The following is a 21889-nucleotide window of genomic DNA, read 5'->3' as shown; positions in this document are numbered from 1 at the left end:
GAAGCTCGCGCTTAGAAAAAAAAACTTTGCATACTTTGCGGACACACTCGTAAGGAGTTGAGCCTGGGGAGAGGAAATAAACAGCTTTTTGGTCTCACTAGCAGCAGCAGCAGGTTAGCAACAGCAACCGGTTCTCTCGCCACTGAGCTTTTTGTTTTTGTGTGTGTGTATGGTTGAGTATGTGTTTTTCGCCTGAAATCTTAGCATCTCGGAATTGATGACTATTACTCTGGGTATTGACGGCAACTGGCTGTCAGTTGCCCAGCGACGGCGGCGGTGTTCTGACACTTTTTGTGGATTTGGCTTTGGCATGCTGAAAAGCCCCGTGGCACAAAAACAGCAAAAACAAAATAAAGCACGTGAAGTACAAAAACAAAGAACAAGCCGAACAACGAGAATGCCAACAGCACTAGCAACAACAACAACCGCAACAACAAGAACAAGAACTACACGAAGCTGCTACGAGTGCCGAAGCCAAAGCCGAAACGATGCCGATGTCGTTGATGCCGATGACGACGACGCCGACGCAACGCCGACGCGAACGCCTCGTTTACCAACTCGATAAAAGTGTGTGTGCTAGATGACGCTACCGTTACCGGTCGTGATTGTTTGCCGTTGTTGCTGCCGCTGCTGCTGCTGCGTCTGCTGCTGCTGCTGCTCACTTTTGGATAATAAAACGGGCAACGAGCACTCGAGCGCCAAGTTAATTTGCAAACGCTGCTCATACGCTGCGGAGGCAAGAAGCCAAGCCAAAAAAAAAAAACAAAACACGAAAAAATAAAAACAGTAAAACGCCTGCGGTTCGCAGTTTCCCGGTGTCCCCTCTATCTCTCTCTCTCCGCTTCACTCTCTAGCCACGCACAGATTGACAGTGTGGCCAAAGCGCGTGCGTGCTCAACGTCCAGTTGGTCACACAAACAGAATACAGAACACACCAATACACACACACGGACGGACGCGTTGAGTTCAAAACAAAACGGCAGCAGAGCAGTCTTCATCTCGTGTCGCTCCTCGTAAGTCATATTTTCGAAATTGTTCGCATTGCGCGTTCGCTCGCATTTTGGAACTCGGCGCCACCAAAGGCGGCCGATATTTGTCGCGCGCGCGTTTGCTCAACAAGTGCTTCAAATAATAATAATAATAGAAAAAGTATTATAATAATAATAATGCTAGTTGAAAAAGAATACAAATTAAATTAATATTATTAAAAGAGTTAATATATTTTCGAATAATAATGGAAATTATACAAATTACATACAGAGTCGCAGCATAATTAAAGCACTCCAAATTGTTTTTGTGATTTTCGCACGTTTCAAAAAGTGAAATCGCTTCAATTTCGTCGACTACAAAATAAAAAAAGTAAGCCAACGGTCAATTAAAAATGTATACGACAATATATGTGCGTATTATTAGGTTTATTATACTACTCTATTCAATTTTCAAAGTGGCAAACATGTAATTTGCAAAATTATGAAAATGTGTGTGTGTGTGTGTGTGTGTGTGTGTGTGTGTGTGTGTGGAAAATGCGTTTCAAACACCAAGTAAAAAATAAACATGCATTTATTTTTAAAAATACGCTTTTACGAGCATTATTTATAAACAATAAACACAACACAGCGAATACTATAAACAATCAAAACACGATTAAATATTGTGAACATATTTGTTTGGGCCAAAAGAAGTGTGTGTGAAAAATTAAACGAAATTAATAATTAACACAGCTTGTCTATTTCCATGGTTGTTGGCAGCTGTGCACAGTTTGCATTATATTAAAAGAGTGCGATTTCCAATCGAATCAGATTATGAATCATAACTAGAAATAAATTGATATTAAAGAGTTCATAATTCTTGCGAATATTACAAAAATTACCAAGTTTATGATAAACAATCAATCGAATATTGCAAATGTATGAAAAATAATCGCAAGTAGGAATGTTTTAAAAGGCAATTTAAAAATGTAATCAATGAAAAATTTCTCAACTGCTTGCAGAACAAAATCGCTTCGATGAGTGTGACCAGAGTGCTTCAAAGTGCGATCAGCAATTTGCACAATTTCCCCTTATAACGAATGCCCCAAACAAAACAACTTCGCCAACAACAGCAACAACAACACCGTCAACTTCAACTGCATCCAAGACCAAAGTGAGCTTCAGGCCTCAAGAAGTATTCAATAACACATAGAAGTTAAGTAGCAAATGCCAAATAGAATGATTATGGACAAATCGGAGGCTGCAGGCGAAAATGCCTGGACCAAGTTGCTAGCTGATGACAAGAGCAAGAGCAAGGCGCCAGTGATTGTTAAATTGGGCAACAGCCACAAGGCAGCAGCCATAGACAAGGAGACAACTCCACTCAATGTCGAACAACTTGCCACAACAACAACAACGACAACGACAACAGCAACAACAACAACTCCTACGAGCATCAATCCAGCCACCATCAGCTCTAGCAGCGTTCCAGATGCAACGCCAGATGGCGGCGTCAATGTGGAGCAGACCTACAATCGCACTGCGACTTATGGATCGGGCATCCACAGCGCCGGCGGCGAGTCAAGTGGCAGTGGCACGTTGCTCTCCCGCAAGGAATCGTTTCTCGGCTCATTCCACAAGCAGCTCAGGCGATCGATTAAAGCGGTCAGCGAGTCACCTGGACCATTAACCAGGTGAGTTTCCTACAAAGATACCAAATTATACTTATCATGATTCCTTAATGGATACCTTCTCTATATATGGATTCCTTCTCTATATATTAACATAATAGATATTTAATAGTCTAGTCAAATTTTATCTAAATTCAAAAGTTTTCACTTTTGGTTGCAGAAGTTTCTTCAAAGTTTAAAATAGTTTTCTATTGCTTAAGTTCTTTTTTATAGGATTTCGTTGTTTTCTCTCCTATTCTTTATTTACAATCTGTCTGTTTAGACAATGAATAAATTGTATAATAAATTAATATTAAATTAACAGAAATATAAGTTTTATAAAAAGCCCTATTACTTTATCATATATAACATCATATCACTTTTCTTTCTTTTTAAATTTAATTTAAAATTAATAAGTTTTTATAGGATGCTTTAATAGTTTATGTTCAGTCAAGAAAATTTGGTAAAGCACTTAATATTATATTTGTTTATTCAATAAGTTTTTATAGGATTTTTTATATAATTTGTATTCAGTCCAGAATATTTGGTACAGCATTTAATAATTATACAAGTGACAAAGAAAATATAAATAGTAGCTAAAATCTCCATCAATCATCAATGAAATGTTTCCTATAAATTCTTTTCCTATTCAACAATTTTCTTTTCAATATGTTGATGACAAAAAATGTTATCAAATTCTCTAAGGACTTTATTTAAAACTCAACAGTTTGCTTCTTAGAGAACTTTAGGTACTTTTCTCATTCATAAGTATTCTACAAACATTTAAATCATACAGATTTTTACTGATTTCAAAGTCTTTCAATACCAATTTATCAATTTTAAACTCATATAAAATGTCGACTGCATCGATAAGAGAAAGTTTTTTATTATTAAACTGTCAGTTAGCATAGCATACTTTTGTGATACTTGCAAGTTGCCTGTTTAACAGGGTATTTGACTGTTAAGAGCGTGTTTCTCAAATATCGCGCATACGCCATGTGCACCAGAAATTGGGCCAGGGTTCTTTGCCAAAGATGATGCGAGAACATCGCTTGAATGCGAAACAAGTGAAACACTTTCTTCTAAATATATAACAAACGAATTGTTTGTTGTAAGTTAGTTGTTGTTGTTCATGCTATTTTTGGTCAAAGTGAACACAAAGTTCCGTTAGCTGGTTAACTAAATAAAGACACACCTGTTGCTGGGCTTACAACTAGACAATTGATACGTCAGCTTATCTCTCTCTCTCTCTCTGTGTCTGTGATACGCAAATGTGTCGCATAGAAATAATACAAAACTGTGATAATGTAATCGGGGGCTTCAAGTCATTTGTGGCCTACCCCTTTCCCCCTCTCTCTCTTTCCCCTTTCCTTGCTGTGTGTCTTTTGTCAGCGAATCAGCGTCAATGGAATGACATGAGTGCCATATAAAATAAAGATAAACTTGCAGTTGATTGGATGAATGACAAAATTAAATTATTTTGATTTAAGGCCGTCGGTGGGTGGACAATTAAATATGATTTCCGCCTGCTGATTTCGGGTCGCTTACAAGCGAAAAGCAAAACAAAAACAACAAATAAGTTTTCGGGATGGAAAGCAACAAGTGAGCTGGTTTAATTGGGTTAGACGCAGTAGTAGATATCAAAAATATTAGACTAGAATACTCGTATTTATTCGCCCCTGACATTACCAAGCACAAATTGTTGTCGAGTAGTTCTAAAGCAGACAACGCTCATAATTATTTGGAGTCAACGACTCGCTTGCGGCACCTTGGCATTAATTTGCATAAGTAAGTCAACTTTTAATTGTAAATACTTAAGCGATAAACAAACAAACAGATACCGAAGCAGATACAGATATTTCGGCACAGTTAGAAGCTAATGCGCATAATTTGTGAATTTATGAATTCATTAATTCATTTTGCGGCTTCAGTTCTTAATTCGGCAAATATTATTTGCTCATAACTTAATTAAAAACGTGTTAAACGCCCGCTGGCAACATTCTCATTCTCGAATCTCTGTATATCAGTTATTTTTTCACATTTCGATGTTTTTTTTCATGCATTTATTTTGGCCAACTGCCAATGGGGATTTCCTCAAGTGGCAAGTGGCATGCTGCTCAGCTGTTGCCGGGGCAACCAAAGTAAAGTGTTATGCCTAAATCGATGTTTTGCTGCACAGTGTTGTTGTTGTTTGTCCACCTCAAAGATCTACACAGCGTGCTAATAGCGAATGCAAATTGCTCAGTGCTAAATATAGACAATATGATTGGTGTACTCGTGCTTTTATTTATGTACGCTTAGTTGTCATGCCGAACAAGAATGCTTGGCCTAAAAAAATACAACACAAGCAGCAACAACAAATGCCAAAAATTGATATGTGGCTATTTGTTTTGGCCTATTGGCCACTCAATTTATTAAAGGCTTACTCTGCGCATTTTATTGCTTTCTTTCGCTTGTATCATAATCTCATTTGTTGACACACACGGCGTATGATTAATTTTCTTAAAAATTTCTATTGATTTCTCCAGCAAAATACTTAAGTTAATTATGCACATATCAAAATATTGATAAACAGGTATTTTTTTGCTGCTTTTGTTTGGTAATTTTAACTCGCATTGTTTTCTGGCATAGCTGACAAACATTTTCGGTATCTTTTCGGAAAGATCTACGCAGCTGATTCATCTTGCAAATATTGTGTATATTCTGAAAGTGTATTTATCATTTATCTTCAGAAATCATAAATATTATTCGCACCTCTTCCTGTTGACTTTTCTGGCGAGTAATGAGTGCTTTTACTTATGATACCCTGTGGGTAGTTTGTCTAGAAAGAGGGTTGATCTTATTTTGTATTTCATCAGTATTAAATCTTGTAATAAATACTTCGTCTGAAGAAGTGTTATTTTATCATTTTAATATCATAAATAAAGAATTTTTCAAATATTATTATTGAACAGTCAATAATTATGAATTTAACAGGGTATTTAGCAGTCAACCAATCAAAACATTTTCAAATTCCATCAATATTTACAACCAATCAATTTGAAGTGTCCTTTGTTCGGTTGACACTTTAAATGTTAAGTGCAAATGTAAACATAACAGAAATTAAATGTTAACAACAACATTTCAATAACATTCTGTTAATTAAGTTTGCGAGGATTCTTTCAAAAGTATCTCTAGTTCCTCTAGCTGATCAGCTGCTGAAGTCATGACTTTTTGCGTCGATGGGTATCAAGAATTGATTGCAAACACTTTAGACTAGATATGAGTATTATCAATGGGCAACTTTGTGGCCGTGTGCAAAATCTTTCCGCTTTTTATTGCTTCCGCTGATAACTGCAAACGTTAAAGATGTGATAAAAACATCAAATGGAAATGCAATTACAATTAACTCAATGTTCAGTTACGTTATTGTTATTTAATATTATGTCAAGCGTTATGTATGGAAATTATCTTTGATCTTCAGATTGCGTGGAAGTTGAAGTCTGGTTCAAAAGTCGTGCTGTAAAACAAGAATCACAGCTGATTTGCATAAATGCAGTGCGCATGCAATAAATGGCGTCCTAATTGGCAAAGATTGTTGCCAGCCGCTAATTACCTTGGTTGGCTTTTGAGTTGTGAGTTGTCAGTTGTGTGTGTCGCAATATGCTTCACGTTGTAAATGTGTTTATATAAATGTTTACTTTGCGCTTTACTAGACTTATACTGTATACTAAATGCAGTCAGTATATACAATATAAGTATTTCATATATACTATGTAGTATAATATACGACTTTACACTTATACATTACGTATACGTAATGAACTTGCCGACTATTGTCCAAACTCGCGATTATGCGACGCCATCGCTTGCGTCGACGTCGACGGCAACCGCGACGACGACGACGACAGCGAGCTTTATTGTGCTGGCGAGTTAATTGCCTTGATTTAAGCTCTGTTGTTGTTGGGGATGTTCAGTCTTCCTGCAAATTTCTGCAGTCTTAGCGACGCGCTAAAATTTACAGTTAATTCTGTTTGCGTTTGTCGCATGGCGAAACGCGCCGGCATTTTGTTGCTGTTGTTTTTGTTTGCTTTTCATATTTCGTTTCGTTTCGTTTCTTTTTTTTCTGTGTCGCTTTTGCGCTTTGTATAAAAAATAAGTTATCAGCTGTTGTATTTCATTTTGGCTTCGCGTCCGCGCGCAAATTTCTTAGCATGTCCATGTTATTGGTGTTGTGGTTGTTGTTGTTGTTGTTGTTGTTGTTGCTGCTGTTTGTTTGTGTTTAGCAGCATGCGGTTGTCACTGTCGCCGTCCCCGTCGTCGTTGTCGTTGGCAGCGACGCGGCGTCTGCTGCTATCGTTTCTTCCCACTTAATACTTGAAATTGAAATAAAAAGCAACAATGCTGTCAACCGAGCATTTCAGTTTCGATTCAGCCGTCTTCGCTGAAAGTAATACACACACCTGCGCTGCGCTCTGACAAGAAACCAACGACAACGGCAACGACGTCAACGTAGAGACGCGACACAGTTTGTTCTCTCGCTCTCTGCGCGTGTTTTGCGCTCTCTCGAACATCATCTCTTCTACCGATTTGTGTGCTCTCAGTTCGTTGCACGATCGACGCGACGCTCTAAAGTTATTTTGAACGCACACACATAATTTGTGTTACATGCAACGCGCGTCAGTTGCAAATGAGGCGCCGCTTAAATAATTACGCTAAACGGACAAAACGCATAATAAACCATTTATAATTCGTCACGTTACGTTAAGTTACGTTAAATTATAAATAGTGGTATCATCAATTAAATCGTGAATAGTTCCGCTCGCCATCGACCGGAACAGACGCTGTGCAAAATTATGCGCGTTTTTGTATATTTCAAAATCAAAACCATATTCGCCTTTCCAACCACAAAAAGAACGCATTTCTGATAAAGAGCGAATTTCGCTTTGAGTGTGATTTCAATAACAACAACAAAAAAAAAAAGAAAGAGAAGAGTGTGTTTGTGTGTTGGCAAATATCAACAAACAGCAGCGCAACAACATCATTAAATATCCGCTTGGCAATTCCCATACTTAACCCAGCAACACCAGATCCAGCGATAACGTCACCCCAAGGGGAACCCAGTATTATAAAATCCAACAAAATAAAAAAAAAAGAAAACAGTGCTCGAATCTTTTGTTTCTAAATACAAATATCAATTATTATAATTGTAATTCGTTCTGTGCTGTGTTGGTGTTTTTGCTGCTCAACGTCAAGGTTGTAACAGGAACGGGGAGCGAAGAGCTTACAGCTGAGAGCTTTTTAGTATTTTTTTTTGCCAGTCGCTCGACCGAGGAGGAGCTGTCATTCGTCAGCATACAAAACACACACTCGCATACATACGTATAGAAACACATACTGTGAGATATATAAACATATTTCGTCTTTGTATTGCTGTCGCCTCTGTTGCTGCTGCTGCTGCTGCTGCCGTCCGTTACATTTTAGTCGCCGCCGCGTCAGCGACGCCGCGTGTTGTCGCCGCGTTTTCGCCGACCTCAAAAAACTACTACAACAAAAAAATCAAATAAAATAAAACTAAATAAAAAACATTCACATCGATACAGTTTAGTGTTGTATAACGCACGCGCGTGTATTGAATTTAAATCATCTTTTGACAACAATTTGCACGCATTTCCAAGATGAAGCGACTGATGACCTGGGAACGGGATCTTGTCGATGCGATGTACGAGTAAGTTTTGTACACATACACAAACATACAGTGCAAACAACAACAACAACAACTTAAAAGCTGTAAAACTGCGCTTGTTTATGTGTGTGTGCTGCTGCTACTAAACGATACGATTTCATTTATCCAAATCACTGCCATACATGATGCATGCGCATAATTACCTATAAGTAAAGTATAAGTTGTTGTAGTGCAGGTTTTCAAGTGCATTGTGATGCATTGTTTTGATTTTAATTTCGATTTTGGTTTTGCAATGTGTTTGTCACTCCTTAAGCAACAAACTTGTTTCAATTGCATTGAACTCTCAAGTGTATGACATTTATTTGTTTGTGTCTTGAGTGTACAGTTGTAGTTTGTAGTACAGTGTATTACAGATGCCAAAAAGTCTATGTTTTATAATACAGCCGAACGTTGTCGTATACAAAGCATGGCATGAGAATGCGCAGCCCAAACATTGCATGGCAACCAGAAATAACAAAAACAAAAACACTAGCAGCGAGCAAGCTCTTATACTGCAGCTGTTGGTCCGTGTTGTTATAAGAGTGCCAAAGAAAACAAAAACAAACCGAAAAACGCATGCATTCCATCCATGCGCCGGTCACTCAACAGCATACTGTACTCCAGGCATCACTCTCTTCTTGTTACCATTCCCACACCCACGCCACACTCATTCACACTTGCACACTCTCTCTCACTCTCGTTCTGTGTGGGTTATGCGCCTCTCTGAGTGTGCTCAATGGCCTCAGGAAGTTTTGACATTCGACTCATTCGCACACGCATTGAACACCAATTTGTTTGGCATGTCGAAGCGAGAGGGAAGGAAATTTAATGCCGCTAGCGGAATTTAAATGCCGGCATTTACCTTTATAAATAAATTAGAGGCCGGTAGAAATTTCTGTAGTATTATAGTAGCTCTGTATGTGTGTAGCAGCACAATTTGTTACCAATTTGCTGAGCCGTAAATCTAAGGGCTTTCAATGGGGGCAGCACACTTATTTATTTATTCAATTTTACTGTATGTGTATCATATCTAAATCGAGGGACTTTGTGCAATTGTTGTCGGTTTCCAAATTAAATTATTAAATATACTTATACCAGGTATATAGATAAAGATTTGTAGCTCAAGGCTTACAGATAATAAGTGTACAAACATATAACGTATGCATATATAATCGTATATGGTATGACAAGTCTGGTCAATTAACACTTTAACCCATTTTTATAGCCTGACAGTTTCACTTGTCTCTTTATAATGCATAAAGTCCATTTGCGCCACAGTCAGAAAAGACATATTGATAAATCAAGCTCAGACTGTACCCGTTTTTATACAACGCATGCCATCCCATAAGTAACTGACATCGCAGTATTCAACGTGTATTTATTCGTATTATCGTATTCCGCCTTATTGAAAGTGCAAATGACAATGGATTTTGCACGTTTCTCGTCTCGTACATAACTCTGTCTGTCGGTCTGTATCTCTGTATGCGGCACCTCGTAAATATATTCGTATATAAGACGCTTAAGTTTTGGGGTATTGTAATTTACACATGTAAATACCCCAAAGATATACACAGTACAATGTGTATTTACCTGTGCGAAAACACTTTGTTGTGATCTTCTATGCACTTGTTTCCCCACTTTTGTGCCAACTGTACCATATTTCATTTCATTATACCCTGCATTATAAGGGAAAAACTGTTTTGGTGCGTATGCGCTTAAGGTGTAGTCAAGCCGAGTTTATCTGCCTATCTTTCTGGTCTTGTACGTTTTTGGATCAAAGATGGAAAATAAGCGTTGTTGTATACATTGGTGAAAACGATCTAGGAATCTAAAAAAAAATTTCACAACGGTTTTTTGTTTTAAAGAAGAATCTTAAAAGAGAATACATTTGTATTTCAAATGGTTATTTTTAAAATCTAAATATACTTTAAGTATAAATATACACGAAATTTAAATTTGCATTCCCAAAGTTTGACAGTTTTTAAATATAACAATAAAAAAGTAACGTTGTTTTCCAATTTGAATTATAATATAATAAATATATAAATATAATAATATAATAAATATTATAATAATATATAAAGTTCAATTTCATTTTAAACTTATTTCTGATTGTATTGTAAAAATATGGAATGCAAATTTTTATGATCAAATATATATATTGTACTTTGAATATCAAGAGATCATAAAAACCCTGGGTATCGAGTTGTCTGTCCCCAATGACTATATCGTTTTTTTTCTGTTGTCTGTTGTTTTCTTCTGTTGTCTTTTTTGCAAATTTGGAGATGTAGAAAGCGTGTAGTCATTAGCTTAACTAACGGCGCATGTGGTGGTTGATCATCATTTTCAGCAGGTGTCTTTAGAGTGTCTTTCAAAGCAGCTGACAAACTCCCAAGCTTCGGAGCTGTCACATGCCATACCATACATTGTACTTACTATACTATATATATATACATATATGTACCATATGTGTATAACTTATGTGTATGGTCTTTTGGTGTTTGCCGGGCTTATTTAGCGGCTGTGTGGACTTTGCTGTATTATTTACAAGCAAGCGCGAGACTGCGACAACTTAAACAGATAAAAGCAGACAACACACACACAGAAAACAAAATAATGCCGACCGTGACCAAATCATGTTGATAAGACCGCACACAAAATGTCTCAGCCAATATTGCGCATTTATTAGCACTTCTTCCCCAAAAAAACCAGACCAGAGACCAGAGGTGTGGAACTGGGCCTTGAGAACTGAGCCTGAGAAAGAGAGTCGGGCCCTGAGGGGGCATGACTCATTAAAGATGCCGCTCAAGCGACACGCTTATTGGGCATGTCATACAACAACAGATACAAATAAAGATACAGATACAGATACATATAGATATAGATACAATCGGAGATACTCATAAATATAAATATACTCTTACTCTTACCAACAAATAAAGTTTGTTTGCCTGAGTTATTCAAATGCTGAAGTTTGAGTATTCGCATTTATGAGGAAAGTTAAACAGAAAATAAATACTTTATTTTTTCGGCGAATCGTGCTTCTGATAATCACTTATGCAAACTCAGACTCAGACTCAGACTTTATCTTTTACCTTTTTCCATGACAATTCCGACAAAACGGTTTTGACATTTTCCTGTCACTCGCACGCTTTGCGGTGAAATATTTATGGTGGAAAATCACCAGACTTGACTCAAAACGCAAAAAAAAAACACAAATATCTTTGCTAATTATATGCTACATTCATTATCTCTCCCTCTCTTGCCGGATTTTTTATTTTTATTTTTTTTTTTGCTCGCATGATTTTGACGTGACTAAAAAGTCAAGATTAGCGGAATATATAAACGATCTTAATTATAGAACTGAGCTCGGTGGCAAAGCCGCAAGATAAAACTTGATTAAGATCATGCGAATTAGCAGGAAATGATACTAGGCTTTAGTTGGGCTATATTTAAGATTGTTTTAGCTCTTAGTGACATCGTACAGAAATTCCGAAACTATTGATAATTATCATCAAAATGAGCAATGCTTAAGATATTTATTGTGTTTTTAGTTCTAACTGGAAATGCATAAATTTTATACAGATGTCAATAAACTGAGCTTAAAATGAAATCATTATTATCGTTGCATTATGATGATTATAAAATATGCAGCTGTCAAAGTTTCCAAATTGTTTTCGGCTGAAACAAACTTTTAGTGTCAATAACCTAAACTACAAATTAATTTATGTTGAGCAACTTTTTCTTAAATGCAAGTTTAGTTTGTGTTTAGTTTTTATAGATTTAAGCTGGACTAAAAGTTCAAGAAACCAAAGATCAAACTTAAGCTAGCTTAGTTTTATGTTCCAATGAACTAAAAGTGCTGACCAGCATTTCATATGTACACAACATTTAACGAGAGTTCTTTGAACTCTTCCTCCACAATCTGAACAAGGCCAAGACTCATATCTATGTGGCTTAGTGAGATGCGTTGTCACTTGTTTAGTTTCATTTTTATGGCCACAAAGACCATAAAACTAAAGTATTAACGCGGCTACTGTTTTTGGCCGTCTCCAAGTTGCTCGCTCACATACAATACGAGTACTCGTATTTTAGTCATAATTATGAATATAGTACAAGTCCACTCATGGTCTCCGTCGCTAGGCTATCAACAACTACAAAACATTGTCCCAGATGCGTCACAGTATTGACGTCACAACGTTTACAGAACTGTTTTGTCCGACTCCAGCCGATAAAGTCGCATATCAAGTGCTTGAGTAATTAAGAAAGCAAGTCGGGTAATGCTCATAATATTCAGTTAAAAAAAGTTACTCATGGCGCTATAAAGCCGGTACTTTCCTGGCGTTTCTTTACGACGAATTGACGTATGATTAGATATAGGAATGTTCAAATGTCTGGGCTTCCGAACCACTCGTAATACTGGTTTGACCAAACTACAACCAATGATCGATGCGGTGCGGTAAGAGGTTATAAAACTATAAATATGCTGAATGTTAATGATGGCCAAAGATTGATCGTACATTGTATATCGGAAATAACTTTACCATCCAAGTTATATGATCATCGATGCGATAATAACTTTATGATCTTGCTTATAAATTTATTTCACAATCGATCACGACGCGATCGCTGTCGATATCTATTTGGGACTATATTCAAATAAATCTAATCAGCTAAGAATTTCATATTTGTAGAATTTCACAATCAATTAGAACTGATTCAAAAGTTTTTCGTTAGAACTAAATTAGTTAGTAAGTATTCGAGTGATTTATTATCTATTATTTTAGAACAGGACACATACTATATAGAATGGGATCTGTGGCTATTTATAATCGAATCGCGACCAAAGACCAAATGCTCTCACTTGGCTAATCGGTTTTTTGCATAGACAGCGGGCGGTATGAACCGGTTAGAGGGTGTTGCCATAAAGCAATGCGGAATATGTGGTATATTTATATGCATATATGTATATGTTCAATCCTACATATATGTTTTTCTTTTGAATATTATATATGGCGCTATTTCTGCGTTGCAGAATATTCTTTTTGACAAAAGCATACCAAAAGAAAACATATTCAAGAAAGAGTTTTGAGATACGTTTCAGCACACATTAAAATAACTAATTTGAGTCTCATTTCTAGAGCAGTTTTTGCTAAACGATTTCACTGCTAATTGGAAATAGCAATTACAATAATGATGGGGTTGAAGATTTACGATCTGCGAAAAAGATGAATGATCTAATTTCTGTCAAAATTTCATTACAAAACATTCCTAAATGATATTCGGGTGTTTTTATCTACAAAACCGTAAAATTCTTGACCAACAAAACGTGTCAAACATTTGTCATCGTATTGATATAATGATACTAGCCTGTAAATGTATAGAGTTAATGAGACAGACATTAGATATTATATAGTATATAAGTATGATAACTGTTCATAGATACGAGTTGTGTGATCTACATACGAAACATGTGCAATTGTGAATAGAATTGAATAGAATGATATTTGTTTTGTTTTGTGTGGTGTCGGAGAGTGAGAATCAGAGAGAGAGAGAAAGAGTGAGTGCAGAGTGTAGAACGTAGAACGCAGAACGAGTACAGCTAGAAAAAAAAGAGATATCGAGTGTGGGCGGAAGAAGGGGGACTAACGTGGGGGTACTTGAACTGCCGCCTGCTCGTAATATCCACATAGATATTTCGTATTCGCATTTGTTCATTCGAGAATTCGTTTGTTGTATTCGTATATTGAGTTCAATTCAGTTGGTAAAATGTTGCTCGATCGCTCGGTTCACATTCGAAAACAGAACAGAACACAGCAAAAACCGAAGCAAAAACAGAACTACAGGAATACTCGTGCTTTCGTAGTACAACAGACTTTGCTATAAAGCTGATCACATATAAAACACAAGTACAAAATTGTGCCCAGTTGAAGGTCTTTTGCTGTTGAGAGTCTCTCTGATCAAGAACAACAAAAAAAGTGTTAACAAAATGCTAAGAAATGGCTTAAATAACTTCTTGGGCTGGGGCTTCTCGGCTCGTCGTCGCCTGCTGCAGAAGCATTGTCTGTGTTTTATTTTTATAACAATGACAAACTAGAACAAGAGAAAAAACCCCAACGAAACGCAAAATTTAAATAAAATATCAAAAAAGCAAACGCAATTCAATATCTCAGTATTCTGTCGTTGAGTATTCTTAATAATAAGTGCCGCTTAAGTGTTTACAATCTGTCGACAGATCACGAATAATCGTTAACAACAACAATAACAATAATAATAATCGCAAGATGTCCGAGTTGCGTCGCAGTTTCAGTCGTTTATCGATGATCGTTTATCGGGCGACGCATTCCAGTGAACAATCCTGGCGCGAGGAGTTGCTCAGGTCGGTATCGATAACAGCAATCGAACTAGAACAATCGCTAAGCTCATTACAACTGTCATATCGATCAAATGTCGTATCACACAATGCAATATTTTGTGACTCAACCTCAAGTGTTTGTTTGTGTTTGTTCAATAAAGTATATACTATGCATATTGAATTTATTTAAACAAGTGCTCTAGCTAGTATATATATCTATGGCATATTTATGCAGTATATAGTGAGGATCGTTGTTGTGTACATTTCACTCTGAATGCTGCCACAAATATTTGCATGCAACGCGTTTTCCAGGCGCTGTTTACATGCGATTATACAAAAAGCATAGTCGCTATAAATATAAATAAACGAGTATCTATCGAGCATCATCTTAACAATAACCGACTATATACTCAACTGTACAATTCTTCTTATATACATTGGCTACTTGAAACATCTGCTTGCGGCCATCAACAAACTCAAACAAACTGGCTAAAAGGGGTTCAAACAACTTTAATACAAAAACCTGGAACAGATCCCTTTAAGTTCATCCACCGAGTAAACAACAAGTGACCTCATGACTTCTATATGTATATCCGTTGTAGTGCTGATAATCTATTAAGGGAAACCTATTTCGCTAAAAGTCTCCAAAAATTTATGAGCACTTAAAATTGATTAGTTTTTCCATAGCTTTGTAGTCTGAAAATTTCATAGAAAATGCGCTAAAAAACACACTCAAGCTGCGTATTAATCAATTAGCCAACTCATTAAGGATCAGCGGGAAGTGTTTCGACTATATCAATTTATTATGCCAAGTATTTGTTAGTCGAGCCAATTAGATTGGTATTTCACAGTTTAGCACCCAGCTCATCAATGTCCAAAGGTTGCACTTGCATTACGAGTATTTGCATATGACAGCTCTATCAATAGATATTTTTACCTATAGCTGCTGTTGTTGCACTTGTTAAGTATATATCTTTGGTTCTGACATTTGGCATTTGCAACTTGGCAATGTCTTGTGTGCTTTTTGGTCATGAATTATATGCTGACACCATGTAGCATATATTTGTGATATTTCCAACAATCCTCAGATCAGAATGTATATACTACTATATAGTATATAGAACATTAATTCAAGTGGAAATTCGTTTTGGGCCCAAATGACGTCAATGGATTTCATCGACTCTGCTCGATAAATTTTTGTTTTTTTGCTGTCTTTCGGATCCTGACCTCGGTCAACATTATATAGTCAAGTTTTATATTGAACACCGATACTTCCGATTGCAATTGCATTTGCAATTACAATATTCGATTGGCTATGAGCCAAACAAACAACAACAAAAAAGAAGAAGCTTTCTCGGCCTATTCACAAAATCCAACCTTCGCTGATTAGCCGCAAAGTTTAGACCATGTCTAAGGTCAGTTTTCCCCTAGTTGCCATTAACTTTTTCTTTCGTTTGTTATTGTTTTTTTTTTCTTGGTTTTTTCGTTTTTTGTTTTTATCTGAGATTTAATAGACCGCAATTAACCGACTTCACTTATCGCACAAAGTCGCTGTGACGTCATAATTGTGTTTATACTTGCATCGAGTTTAGTGTTTCAACTATCGCATGAGTCAGTGCGATTCTTTTGAACCTGCTTCGAATGCCGTTGGCAACAGCAACAAGAGATCAACTGCGTTTCTCAAACTGCCTTCAGCTGTTTAGTCACGCTGCAATTGGCAACAACAAAAAAGTGCAAAACAAAAAGGCAAAACAAACAAAATGACGCTGCTGAAACCAGTTTTTTGCATGACATTACTGCTAACAAAATAACAACAAATATCAAGAGCTTTAGGTCCTAAACAATAAATTGTGTTGTCAAATTTGATGGTGTTTTTCGGTGAATTTGTTTGAGCTGTTCGTCATTTGGTCAAAATGATGCGCAGATGACTGATCTTTTAGGCGGAAATTTAAGACTTGGGTTTACTAAGGTAAACTAAGGTAAAAATGATAAATTGAATCGTTTTCTATAAGTCCTAATATTTGTACAAAGATAGAATAATTTAAATATAATGTTATAAATTTTCAAATGCATAACTACCATCTTTGCACTGCTTGCATTGGCATTTTTACTGCTTGCATTGCATGCAACTGCAAGCAGTGTGCTGAAGACAACTCCGCTCAATGCACTGCTTATCTGTTGACAGATTACTATTCATGTTTATCGCCTCCCTTTGTGATCCGCCCTTTGTAAGTGGAGCAAGCTCAAACGAAGCTCTTGAGTGAGAGAGAGCGAGAGCTTTGTGTAAGGGGAATAATTTGCATACGATGGCAGAATGAAACGGGACAAATCAGAGCAAAGCATGGCATGCTGATAAAGCGTGCAATATGTAATGAAATGCCCTGAAACTGAAACAGAAATGCAAAGTCAAAAACAAAAACAAAAAGAACAAATGCAATTGCAAAAACAAAATAGAGTGTCAACAAGTTGTGTTGTTATTGCTGTAATTCGTTACGAGTAAGTAGTGATTACAGTTACAATTACTGAGCGCGACTTCAATCGAGGCGTCGATGGCGCTGCCAAATCATCTTCACAGTGCAATTTTGACTTTTGGTTCGCGCTCGTCACACAAAGCTCCTTACTGAAAGCTCTAAAGGCAGTGAAGCAGGCTTACTGCAGTGAGAGCTTTTAATTGAAATTAGAGAAAAGTGATCCTCGACTATAATTAATGTGCTGCTAATGATTGTTTAAACTAATTACCACACTAATTATCAGCTCTAATGTTTTTATACCTTTACATTATCGGTGTTGTGTGTGTAGTGTGCTTTGCAAGCATTGTACTGCAGGCTGTACTCTGGTAATTATACCCGGCATTAAAATGCAGAAAGGATGACATAAAAAGTCAAGTTAACTTTTTAAAAGAAAGAATATTTACAATATATCATATTCTTTGATTAGCTGCTATTTATGTTCTCGGAAATTCAGAGAACATTATTTGCTTATATCTCGTTGTTGTTCTTTAAAAATGATGTGCGGAATAACAGAATTGCATATCTTTACAATGTGCAACAACATTTCCTGTTTCGCTACAATTTATCAATCACAATGATGGCATTGGACAATCAGCTTTCACATTATGAGTAAATAAATCTCTTCTTCTTTTTGCCAGACATCTGCTCTTTGTGCGGTATCCAGGGAATTTATTTATTGTTGAATTCCCTTTTTCTCCAATCTCTGGCAATAAAATATATGCAATAATTTCAATTGCTGGTAATCGCATTAACTAGAAGCTGGACAAAAGGTTACTAATGATCAAAATTCCATGACGAAATCTAGCTACAGATGTTCAGTTGTATTAGTATTATTTATATACATAGTGATTGAACTTTAAGGCGATAGCAACAAATGTGACAAACAAAACTTGACTCTAAGACCACACACAGCTTCACACTGTTGATTGTAGATTATGTTCGAATTCGGCTGCTGGAACATTAATTTATATATAGAAAAGCGATAAGAGCAGTAGCATAAGTCGAATATTTTGAGAGCGCTTTAAAACGCTCTCTCTTATGTAAAAAGGCAATTGCCTAATATCAGAAATACATTTCCCATTTCGTTGTCCTCATTTTGCACGCTCTCTTTTGTTATTTCGACTGCCGTATCTAATGTGAATGTTCTCTTTTGCTTTCGCTCTCTCTTTCCTTGGTGGGCGCTCTCTTCAACAGGTATCGACAGACGAGATTCAGTTCACGGCGTGTACGGAAACGTGTGGTATTCAAGCATGGCGAATGCAACGTGGTGCAAGGCAACGTGGCGAAGCGACGACGTCGTTATCTGCAGGTGAGAGGATACACACGTTGATATCGCTATATATATTTAGCTTAGCGCTATACAGCTAGAGGTAGATGGATAGAAACAAGTAATGTACGAATTAATGGTGCTCTAACATTAAACAAAGCTAACAACAACATGTGCCGGGTATTTCTTATGCAAGCTGCTCAACATTTAAATATAGATATGTATGTATGTATGTATGCTGCTGCTGCTGTGGCTGTTGCTGCTTCGCTCCAAATTCAAGCAGTTCAACAAATTGACAGATACAGAGAGATAGAGAGAGCTGATGTAAATTTAATTGTATCTCCTCTTTAAAAGCATCTCTATCGTTTGTGGCAGGACATCTTCACCACACTGGTGGACGCACAGTGGCGCTGGACGCTGCTCGTCTTTGCCGCCAGCTTTGTCATCTCGTGGGCCTTCTTCGCCCTTATCTGGTGGACGATAGCCTACGCCCACAACGATCTGGAGTATATACATCTGCGCAACACACAACCCGAACTCATTGTCAACATGACGCACGTGGAATGCGTGAAGGAAGTCAAGGGTATGATGACCGCTTTCCTCTACTCCGTGGAGACGCAGACCACCATTGGCTACGGCAATCGCTATGTGACCGAAGAGTGTCCTGAGGCCATATTCACCATGTGCATTCAGTGCATCACGGGCGTCTTCATCCAAGCCTTCATGGTGGGCATTGTGTTTGCCAAGCTGTCGCGTCCCAAGAAACGCGCCCAGACGCTGCTCTTCTCCAGGAATGCGGTGATCTGCCATCGCGATGGTACGCCATGCCTGATGTTCCGCGTCGGTGATATGCGGAAGTCGCACATCATTGAGGCGCATGTGAGGGCGCAGGTGATACGCAAGAAGGTGACGAAGGAGGGTGAGGTGTTGCCCTTCTATCAGCAGGAGTTGCATGTGGGCGCTGATGGTGGCGAGGATCGTTTGATGTTCATCTGGCCCACGACCATCGTGCATAAGATCGATCGGAATAGTCCGCTCTATATGCTGTCCGCATCGGATATGCTCAAGGAGCGTTTCGAGGTGGTTGTCATGCTGGGTAAGTTGAGAAGTTTATCTCTATGGAATACTTACTTACTATCTCTTTAATTTCTTTAGAGGGTGTCATTGAGTCCACGGGCATGACGACGCAGGCGCGTAGCAGTTATTTGCCCTCGGAGATTCTGTGGGGTCATCGCTTTGTGAATGTGGTGTCGTTCCGCAAGGAGACCGGCGAGTATGAGGTGGACTACACGCTGTTCAACAACACCTACGACGTGGATACGCCTTTGTGCAGTGCCAAGCAGCTGGACGAGGTCAAGTCCGAGTACACCAGAAGCACCAAGAGTGGGTTAGGTAAGTACATTAATCCCTTAAGGTTGGTTATCTTATTAATTGTCCTCCCCCTTCTTAGTTCCCTTTGCGGATCGCACGCTCTCGGCGGCCAGCATGTTACAGCGCATTGCGTCGGCTGCTTCTGTGGATCATCTGGATCCGGCTAGCGACGAGTCTCTGGACTCGGGACGTTTGCAAATCCGCTCGCATTCCATACCGAACGGCGTGCTGGCCAGTGAACTGGAGCCGCTCAACAACAATCACAATCACACGCACAGCAAACACGGCGCCTCGTTCACAATGGGCGGACACAACATCTCCATAACGACAACGGCGCCGAGCATACCCAACCTAACAAGTATTAATGAGAGAACCAACTCCGGTAATTCCATAAACAGCAGCAACTACAACAGCAATAACAACAGTCTCAGCACCCTCAATGTTGGCACCGGCGGCAATGGGAGCGGGAACGGGAGCGGAAGCGGTAGTGGTGGGGGCGTCACCATTGTGAGCAGTTCGGGCAATGGCAGCAATCGAACGAAACAATCGAATCCCCGGCGATTGAGCATTAAACAAGATCAGCTGCCCATCGATTCCATGTGCTGATATTATCTTCACAGCAACTGCGTCCGATTGTGTTGAGAGTTGTTGCGTTGCGTTCCCCCAAAGACTCTCCACCTTCTCCTCGTCATCCATGCGCGATCTGATGTGTTGTATTCTAAGTATAGGCTCATAGAATTCTAATTACAAATTTAGTTCTAAAACAATATAATCATAATAATAATAACAATTCAGAGCAGAGGGCACAAAACTGCAGCTCTGCGTAGCTGTGACAAACCTAAAAAAAAAAAAAAAAAACAGAACCCTAAATAATTGCGCGAACCCTTTAAAAAAAAACAACCGAATTCAGAGGTCCCATCCATTGTTTCCTATCCCCCATTGGATCGCTTCTGGATTCTGGACTTTTAATTGATCGATATATAGTCTATTTTTTGTTAGTGTTAGCTTTAATGAATTTATTATACAAATAAGCATTGAATTGATATTACAACCCAAGAACGATATATAAAAAAAAAACAAACCACATATACAAATTGATGAAACCAAAATGCTGCAACTTCCTTGTACGATATTATGTAAAGCTCATAAATGATTAATATTAAAAATAGTTATTTAACGTAGTGCAAAATGAGAATAACATGTTGATGAATTTTAACGATAATTGTTCAATATCTCAATTAATTACTCACTGATTAACTAATTATACAAAATGCATAAAGTCTACATAACTATATTCCAAATTTTAAAGCATGCAAAATGAATAATGTGAGAATGGGAAACAAATAAATTATATGAGCTTCAATTGTTATAATGTGTGGACAATAAATGGAATGAGCATATGAATGTTAATTGATGTATTTTATTTACATGCGATATATATAAGTGTCATTAAGATTGTAAAAATGAAAGACCGAAAATATACATACACCTGAAACATACAAACACGTTTTTTCATCACTTCTAAATTACATTAAAAAATATTTAACTTCCATTTTAATAATCCAAGTGCATTTATTTTTATTTAAATAATGTTTTAAATTACAAAAAAAATATATGCACTTGCAAATAGGCATAAAAAACGAACAATTAAAATTTGCTTAATAACTGAAAATCAAATTTTAACGATCGCTTCTGATTTGAGCGAACAATTCAAATTTAACGATCAAACAGCTGCACTTGAACTCAACTGTGAAACTTTCACACACACACACACATATATACATACATACATTTATTAATGCACTGAAAATTAAAACAGCTGCTTGCTGTCATTTCTGTTCGCCTGGTGTTTCAGCTGGTAATTCAGGTGCTTTCGAGCACTGCAGCTCGCAGCGGACAGAATCACACAAGCACTCACATACATATATCATACGACGTACATCACACATACATACATACATACATCTTACATTACTCACATATACCTATTACATAAGCATCCATCCACCCCAATGGAAGCTGCGCGAGCAGCCAAAAACCGTCA

General features: G+C 37.6%; 1 protein-coding gene across 10 annotated transcripts; it reads left to right on the top strand.

Annotated features, from left to right (window-relative positions):
• Positions 1-735: 735 nt before the first annotated feature.
• Positions 736-21179, top strand: LOC117573888 (G protein-activated inward rectifier potassium channel 3). 10 transcript variants are annotated; one of them, XM_034257376.2, is made up of 6 exons: positions 736-1013; positions 1991-2662; positions 18402-18516; positions 18829-19570; positions 19630-19866; positions 19925-21179. In XM_034257376.2, exons 2-6 carry the CDS (start codon positions 2196-2198, stop codon positions 20449-20451), a joined length of 2088 nt encoding a protein of 695 aa, XP_034113267.1. In that variant the 5' UTR covers positions 736-1013; positions 1991-2195; the 3' UTR covers positions 20452-21179. The 10 variants fall into 10 exon arrangements, with proteins under 10 accessions (XP_034113267.1, XP_034113271.1, XP_034113277.1 ...); XM_034257380.2 differs by having other exon boundaries at positions 741-1013; positions 18850-19570; XM_034257386.2 differs by lacking the exons at positions 736-1013; positions 1991-2662 and adding an exon at positions 7057-8339.
• The last annotated feature ends 710 nt before the right edge of the window (positions 21180-21889 follow it).

The sequence above is a fragment of the Drosophila albomicans genome, chromosome 2R (genome assembly GCF_009650485.2).
Source record: "Drosophila albomicans strain 15112-1751.03 chromosome 2R, ASM965048v2, whole genome shotgun sequence".
Lineage (NCBI taxonomy): Eukaryota > Metazoa > Arthropoda > Insecta > Diptera > Drosophilidae > Drosophila > Drosophila albomicans.
The sequence above is the reverse complement of the archived record's forward strand: the minus strand, read 5'-3'. Positions and strand labels throughout refer to the sequence as shown.